A 7,874-nucleotide genomic window follows, 5' to 3' on the forward strand; every position below is an offset into this window, starting at 1 on the left:
TCTACAATCAAGATGACTGTGTGGTTGTCTACAGCGGTGCGTTATCAAAGTTTGCCACATAAGGCAGGAATTAAATTGCTATTATTTTAGGGTCAAATATTTTGGTCGAAGATTTTATTTGCTACGGAGGACACGGCCTGAGTATCTCAGCAGGGCATGATGATGAAAATGTCGAGCTGAATACTGTTTACAATGTAACATTCAGTGACTCAGTTGTTACAGAGGGCAAAAATGCAATTCATGTCAAAACCCATGTCGATGGCGGTGATGGACGAATTGAGAAAGTGGTTTACAGGAACATACAATTCCAAGGTAATAAAAAAGGCGGACATTCAGCTTCTTAAAATTAAAAATGTATAATTTCAGGGGCTAGTGAATACGGAATAAACATTCAGGAAAACTATCGGAATCTTCCACCAAATAGCACCATGCCCGACCAGGCCAGAAACAATATTCCCATAACCGACTTACAGTTGATTAATGTTGTTGGTTCGGTTGATAGTTCGGCGGTTCCAATATACATATTCTGTGCAGAGGGTGGGTGCTTTGAATGGGAATTCACCGAAGTTGTAGTAACTGGAACTGAGGCAAATATGTGCATCTATGAACCAACCGAAGTTATTTGCTAAATAATTAAAAATTGTATTATTTAGTAAATGCGTTATTATTGTCTTCACTACCGACCAATTACCGCTTGCCCATAGCCTCAATTCTTGCATCAAAATCTAAGCAATTACTAGCTCCATTTGATAATGTTGATGGTTAATTGCGGTGTCTGAAACGGTTTAATGAAAATTTCAAAAAATTTTGCTGCTTTTCCGAATAATTCAAAACACAATGAACAAGGATTTGCTTTCAGAAGCTCGATTCATGGTTCGATTCGATGTTTGAAGTAAAAAATTAGCTCAACCACATAAGCCTATTTTGAATTTCACACGAATAGCAAATCCCTGCGTCTACGAATTTAATTATTTTCTATTTYACCTGCTTTTAAAAAATGGGGCAATTCATGACTGATTAATTTTTCTRGGTCAGATATAATGGATTTCTTATCTTTGTAAAGTTCCTCAAAGTCTATTCAAGGCCTTTCGATTGTCAGACAAAATATATAAATTAAGTATTATMCAGTCGAACCTTAAGTGCAAGTGAGAATTGAATATTTAGCAGGTACAGAAAGCATAAATTTTAACCGTCCATTTGGAGCATTTACTTAATTAACTGAACAAATAAGTAGCATACATTTGCGCTTATTCAATACAAAAAACTTAAAATAAATCTCATATAAGTCTTCTTGGACTGGATGCATGCACAAATTTATGTGCTCAGTGATGCTATTAAATAAAATGTAATTTGTTAATGTAATGTCTAATAAGAAGAGCATTTGATATTGAAGACAATGCAGTTCCCAATACAAGCCGCCATTCCATTGCACTATGTTATGTCGTGGATACTAAAGATAATTCAGGAGATTATAATACAGTAGACTTATAGGCACAAAAAATTGCTTTACTTCAGATTGATGAGTGAGAGTTGTTGACTAATACTTTCTAGAATTTGAAGTTAGTATATGAGTTTTGCGTTGAAAGTTTGTCTACTTTTGATAAATAAAAACCAAGGGCATGAAAATAGTTGTTAAAATCTGCTTATTTAATACATACAGATTATTAACCAGGATGTTTATAATTGTATAATCTACCCTGATTTTTACGTCTTCAGCTTTCAAATTCGTACAATTATTTGATCACAAGTAGAGCTGGTCAAAAATGGTCTCCGAGTTGAAATATACGTAGGACACTAGCAAGCAACAGAGAACTAGAACAATCGACAATAATAAATTTTGTTTCCTTTCGTTTGTGTTAATGCTGCTCGTCCTTGTCTTAACTGGGACTCAACTGTATCGTTTGCATATCATAGGATAGCAATCTTTTTGTGTGTAGTTGAGATTCCTCCGTTCCATCCATCCAATAACTTTCTCATTGTTTATTTTTCTTACATGTTAAAAATATCTCCAGAGAATTCACAATTTAGGCAAACACATCTGCAACTATTAAAAAACTGTAGCTTCTATATTGGTACTGTTGTTTTCGTAAATGTTTCTCGTCACTGCAAGTAGGTGTTTGGCGCTCTTATCTTTCAAAGTACTTACTTTTTTCCAGTTGACACAAGCAAACGCCCTTTGGAAATCCCAGAAACAGATGACAATTTAAATTGGGAATTCCCGAATTTTTTTTAGGATTTGCCGTAACTTGGGAATCAGTTTTCTAGTTAGTTTAACCTTTGCAAATTTGCTTGATCGTTCGTATACAGCCTTCAACCGCTGCTTGATAATTCAAATCAGAGTCCCAAAAAGTTTCGATAGTTTCTCATTTTGTAGTTTTGCGCCCTTTTTATACTAGAAAATAAAGGCAGCTGCCCTTGCTTCTACATCATACTACGTGGAGTAGTAAAGACTTTATTACCCCGTTGATTTATTATAGATTCTGTAAAACTTCTCCCGTTATTTCTCCGCAGCCTGGAGATTTTAATTTTTGTTAAGTGTTATCGATTTTACTAGTTTTGATTACAGTTATTTAATGCCCTCAAATAAAGCAAGCCGTTTCAGAGTTTACCAAAACCAACGTTTTTATTCGCAACCATTCCCTTTCTTTGCTATATTTTGAAAATTTCCACTACACTCAATTTAATCTGATTAGATATAACGCTGCAAAACCCTTTAAGTGCGCTATTAATAAAGAAATACCTACATATATAGAACAACAAGAGCATTAACTTTGCACTACGTAAAATTGTGTGGAAGCTAAAATGGGTGTTTGGTGTTTGATGGTCGCTGCTGTGCTCTGCCATACTCAATGGTCGATTAGTGGGGCATCAGTTAGTAACTTACTAGAAGGTTGAGCCTCAATTTGGTTATCTGATTTTCAGGCTTTTTTTAATACGTTTTTTTTTTAGGATGTGAAGTATCTCAATTTGACCAAGTGGAAGACGCTGTGCAAAAATGTGACACCATCATATTTGATAACCTTTTCGTACCAGCTGGTGAAACTCTGAACTTGCAGTTGAGATATAATTCTACAGTTTATTTCAGAGGAAACACCACTTTTGGCTATTCTGAGTGGGATGGTCCCCTGGTAGCCATCAGTGCCACTAATTCAGTTATTGAAGGAGAGGATGGTAATTACCTACCTTTGAATAGGTTTTCTGTCGAAAACTTATGGCGATTTTAGGTTCCAGTTTCAATGGCCAAGGCGAGCTTTATTGGGATGGACTGGGCATTTGGGGAAGCTTAAAGCCAAACTTTTTCCAACTGCGGTTACATAACACCGTAATGAGCAACATTGTTGTCCTGAATCCTCCCAAACACAGTGTTATATTGCAAGATTCTACTAACGTTGAACTGATAGCATGGACTATTGATGCATCTGCAGGAGCTGAGGTAGGCTTAAACATTTTTTAAACCTCTGGCAACAGTCATTCGTATTATCCATTTCAGACTGGAGGAGTTGAAGTTGGACAAAACACTGACGGATTTATAGTGAAAAATTCCACATATGTAGTTTTGCAGAACTCTGTCGTCTACAATCAGGGTGACTGTGTAGGCCTCTGCAGTGGTGCGTAATGTAAAACAACAGCAAATGAGAGTTAATTCAACTTGCTTAATTTAATATTAGGAGCACATATTCTGGTTGATGATGTTATATGTTACGGTGGACACGGTCTTACACTCTCAGTGGGTCTATCAGCAGATAATGTCGAGCTGAACACTCTCGTAAACGTAACATTTATCAACTCAATCCTCTCTGGTGGTAAGAATGCAATTCACATCAAAACGCACGTCGATGGAGGTGCGGGAAAAATTGAGAAAGTCGTATATAAAAATATTGAATTCGTCGGTAAGAAGATGCCACAAAATTAATATCTTTCAGTAAAAAATTAATTTCAGGGCCCAGTGAATATGGCATAATCATCCAGGAAAACTATAAGAACCTGCTGGCAAACGATACGTTGCCCGTAGAGCCCAAAAACAATATTCCCATTACAGATTTACAGCTTATTAATATTGTGGGGTCTGTGGCTAGTTCGGCTATTCCAGTCTACATCTTGTGTGCAGAAAAAGGATGCTCTGATTGGACGTTCAGCCAAGTGTCAGTAGTCGGTAGCGAAGCGAACAGCTGCAACTATGAACCATCTGGATTTTTTTGTTGATTAATAAAAATTGTACGACGAGAAATGTGGAATAAATTGGGTAATATCCCATTTTAAGTACGCAATTTGCTACTTTTTGAAGGGAATTTTTCTTTTATTTTTAAATTAGATTCTACAATATTTCCTCCTGTTAATAACTTAGTTATACTTTTAATCCCAGAATTCCGATAAAAATCTGCAATAAACTGCAAATTTATTAAAAACATGTAGTAGCAGTAGTAGAATTTTTTTAAATTTTTAAACATGAGGGTTATCGACATTCATCAGTGCTTCTGCTTTGAATTAAAATGTTTAAATTCAAAATAATTTTTTTTCAGTCTGAAAATTTTTTTATATACAATCGGAAATGTTTCAATAGGGTTCAGGCTGAGCAAAGGAACCGCGACGGAAGGTCTAAAAATATGTATTTTTTGAGAAATTGCTTCTTCTTCTTATTCTTTGTAAAGACCCTTTGGTCTGTTTATTTCGTCTGGTCAATGTTGTTGATTCTCCTCTGATATAAATGTCCAACTATCCTTCCATCTTTTCGGTGGTTTTCCGATGGGTCTCTTACCAGCTGGATTTCCATTCGACACAACTTTCTACATAGTCCCGGCAGCATCTTCTGCGCTTTCGTCCCCATCTGATTACATCCTCCACCTTGCAGGTCTGTTTTATTGTTGCGTTCCTCACTCTATCCCGTAGTGCTTTTTCCGCTATTGACCTTAGAGTATTCATCTCTGCCGTTCTTAACATACACTTTGTTTTGTTTGTGTCTGCTCGGGTCTCGATGCCGTAGATGAGTATTGGTCTTACGCATGTTTTGTATATTCGAACTTTACTGTCGATGCTCATATGTTTGTTGTTCCATATGACGTCTCTTAAGTAACCTGATATTAACGAGGCTTTGTTGATCTGGGATTTGAGAGGTTTAATTGGTTCGTTGCGGCTAGAAATATCCGCTTCAAGGTATCTGAAAGTTGTAACTTGCCCGACAATTGCATTATTTATAACCGCCTTACATCTCGTTGGTTCCCTGGCAAATGTCATACATTTTGTCTTGGATATTGATATTTGCATATTAAATTGTGTGCTGACCTAATTGAATCTGTGAAGTTGTCTTTGCAAATTGTTCTCCGTTTCTGCCAATATTGTCGCGTCATCAGCGTAGCAAATCATGCTAATGGGTTTTCTGTTGATCCTATACACCATTCTTAAGTCGCTGACCTCTTCAATGATCTCGTCCAAAGTCAGGGTGAACAGAAACGGGCTTAAGCTATCCCCTTGTCTTATACCCTGCGATATCGGTATGTCATTTGTTGTCTTATGATCAACTTTAATTCGAGCTGAACTGCCTGTGTTTAGGCAGTATACTGTTTTTATAATTCTTGCCGGCGTTCGTTTTTTCTTCAAGATGTTGATAATGTCTTTCAGTCGGACACGGTCAAATGCTTTTGTTAAATCGATAAAACATGCAAAAGCAGGGGTTTCGAATTCTATTGCCTTTTCTTTTATTTGGCGTATGATAAATAGGGCGTCAGTTGTAGATCTATTTCTCCGTAATCCCTGCTGTTCGTCTTTAATTTCGATATGTTGCTCCAGGTTATCTTTAATAAGGCCGGTGAATAAGTTCATGGAGGAGCATAGAAGAGTTATACCCCTGCAGTTTTCTGGGTTGGTTTTTTGTCCTTTTTTGAAGATGCCTATGGTGAAGCTCTTGTGCCAATCGTCGGGGATTGTTTGTGAGCATAATATTCCATTGAAGAGTTGCGTTAGTTTTTTTTTTGAGTTCATTACCGCCATACTTTAGAAGTTTGTTGGGTATGTTCTGCACCCCCGGTGCTTTTATATTTTTAAGCTTTTTTGTTTTGTTTTTTACTTCTTCTTCCGTGAATGATATTGGGACCTTCTCTCCTTCTTCTTCTTCTTCTTCTTCTTCTGCCTGCTCAGCTCTCATCTTTGTGTCTTGGTTGTTATCGTACAGGTCATTAAAATATCCCTCCCAGTTGCACAGTGACACGCTTTTAGTTTGAATGTATTCGTTCACAGGCTTTTTTCGATTTTCATCTTCCATACTTTCCGTTGAGCTCCAAATAAATCGTGTTGCATATCGTTGGTGAATTTTTCCCTCGGTACTCTCGTTTAATCCTTCGTATATCTGCGTTCGCGCGGTTTCTAGTCTCTTTGCGTTTGATGAGATATCGTGCAATTGAGTGCTTTTGTAAAGCAAGTAGCTTTTGCAGTTTCTTATAAAAGCTGCTGTAAAGTCGTTAAAATAAACTTAACCAGAAATTTGTCATCTTTGTTTCCCACAGTACTAAAGTGTTCCAATTGAAAGTTCTTACAGGGTGGAATAAAGTCAATTAAAACTAGAATGAACGTAAAGTTAATCTCGTCGTTTCAAGAACCAATTTGATGACTGTTGATTTGATTGTTGTCAAAACACAACATTTTCAAATAATCTGGGGGTTCTCTAAAGGCCCGAATTCAATCCCAGTTCAAGTTCAACGGGAGTTTAGCATGAGGTTGTAGCTTTCATTGTGCAACCGGGTCTTAATGCGCCTCAGTATTGTTGTTTCGGTTTCCATAATTTCTTTTGTAACAAAGCCAGCAAGTCGTTTGATAAAAAATATGTTTCAATCCACTTGTGCTGAATTGGCAAAGTATTGTTTTCAAAACCAAAGATTGTTTTAGTTTAGCTAGTAATTGTGTTTTTTAATTATTTCTTGAATGAATGACCATTCTGGTTCCATACCTTTTACCACCTGTGGGCAGCAGCATTTTTGCACGCTCATGAAAAATTGTTTCAAATGATATTTTGAATATTTGAACGAATATTTATTACGATTCAGACATAATTTAGCAGGAAATTCCTGCAGGAGGAAAGCAGAATTTTATTTCGAATTAGCTATCGATTCCAGGTAAACGATTCGCCGCTTTTCCATGTAGCGAGTTTTTCATTAAAATGTAAAAAATTGTTATTAAGTGAACTTTGCGTTCTACTTAGAACCATATCCAAGTCTGATAATATATAAAAAAAATTGGAAAACACTCATTTTAATCAAATTAGATAAAACATTTGAAACCCATCACAGAGGTTTTTATAACTGCATATGTAGATATAAGTAGCAGCATCAAAACCAACTTTACACAACAAGTACGTTTGTTTGAAGCGAAAATGCGTTTCTGGTGTTTAACAGTCCTTTCTTTTTTGTTTCTTAGTCAATTGACGACTAGTCAGCCATCAGTTGGTAAATTACAAGAAGGTGCAGCCTCAATTTCCAGCTCAACTCACAAACTTTTACTAATCTTTCGATTTCAGGATGTGAAATAACTGAATTTAGCGAAGTCCAAGTGGCTGTTGAAATATGCGACATCCTTATCATCGACAGTGTTTTTGTGCCTGCTGGGAAAACTTTGAATATGAACTTAAGAGATCAAGCCACCCTTTACTTCCGAGGAACCATCACATTCGGTTACGCTGAATGGGAAGGGCCTTTAGTAGCGATCAATGCAAGTAATGCAGTTATTGAAGGAGAAGATGGTAAATATGTTATAGTGGCTTTTATTTGAAAGCTATCTCTTTATCTATTTTATTCAGGTGCAGTTTTTAATGGACAAGGCGAACTTTATTGGGATGGGCTTGGCGAATGGGGCAGCTTAAAGCCCAAGTTCTTCATTATGCAGCTACA

General features: G+C 36.6%; 4 protein-coding genes across 4 annotated transcripts in view; 3 read left to right on the forward strand and 1 right to left on the reverse strand.

Moving 5' to 3' along the window:
• LOC109543593 (probable endopolygalacturonase II) overlaps positions 1-652 on the forward strand; it is a gene marked incomplete in the record, with an annotated part of 1,568 nt that extends 916 nt beyond the window's left edge. The window contains 3 exon segments of the mRNA XM_048664078.1: positions 1-36; positions 91-312; positions 367-652. Of these exon segments, the coding sequence (XP_048520035.1) occupies positions 1-36; positions 91-312; positions 367-629 (521 nt within the window).
• Positions 653-1,149: 497 nt separating this feature from the next.
• LOC109545345 (endopolygalacturonase A) lies at positions 1,150-4,289 on the forward strand. The gene is made up of 7 exons (XM_048664041.1): positions 1,150-1,167; positions 2,753-2,890; positions 2,950-3,171; positions 3,225-3,433; positions 3,491-3,608; positions 3,669-3,890; positions 3,941-4,289. The coding sequence occupies exons 2-7, from the start codon at positions 2,803-2,805 to the stop codon at positions 4,201-4,203; spliced, it is 1,122 nt and encodes a 373-aa protein (XP_048519998.1). The 5' UTR covers positions 1,150-1,167; positions 2,753-2,802; the 3' UTR covers positions 4,204-4,289.
• Positions 4,290-4,752: 463 nt separating this feature from the next.
• On the reverse strand, positions 4,753-5,236 carry LOC109536077. Its single transcript, XM_019902158.1, has 2 exons — positions 5,205-5,236; positions 4,753-5,155 (listed from the first exon to the last, which is right to left on the reverse strand). The coding sequence occupies exons 1-2, from the start codon at positions 5,234-5,236 to the stop codon at positions 4,753-4,755; spliced, it is 435 nt and encodes a 144-aa protein (XP_019757717.1).
• Positions 5,237-7,311: 2,075 nt separating this feature from the next.
• Positions 7,312-7,874, forward strand: part of LOC109534920 — a gene marked incomplete in the record, with an annotated part of 8,635 nt that continues 8,072 nt past the window's right edge. Inside the window, 3 exon segments of the mRNA XM_048661180.1 lie at positions 7,312-7,448; positions 7,505-7,726; positions 7,784-7,874. Coding sequence (XP_048517137.1) covers positions 7,361-7,448; positions 7,505-7,726; positions 7,784-7,874 — 401 coding nt within the window.

Source organism: Dendroctonus ponderosae, unplaced genomic scaffold (genome assembly GCF_020466585.1).
Source record: "Dendroctonus ponderosae isolate FM_Combo_2020 unplaced genomic scaffold, Dpon_F_20191213v2 Dpon_F_20191213_1, whole genome shotgun sequence".
NCBI lineage: Eukaryota > Metazoa > Arthropoda > Insecta > Coleoptera > Curculionidae > Dendroctonus > Dendroctonus ponderosae.

Coding starts and splice junctions, on each gene's coding strand:
- LOC109536077 (XM_019902158.1), bottom strand. CDS start 5,236: ATGTATGACATTTGCCAGGGAACCAACGAGAT. Junction 5,156..5,204: donor TGCCAGGGAACCAACGAGAT/GTAAGGCGGTTA, acceptor TACAACTTTCAG/ATACCTTGAAGCGGATATTT.
- LOC109545345 (XM_048664041.1), top strand. CDS start 2,803: ATGGGTGTTTGGTGTTTGATGGTCGCTGCTGTGCTCTGCCATACTCAA. Junction 3,434..3,490: donor ATGCATCTGCAGGAGCTGAG/GTAGGCTTAAAC, acceptor TATCCATTTCAG/ACTGGAGGAGTTGAAGTTGG. Junction 3,891..3,940: donor TAAAAATATTGAATTCGTCG/GTAAGAAGATGC, acceptor AATTAATTTCAG/GGCCCAGTGAATATGGCATA.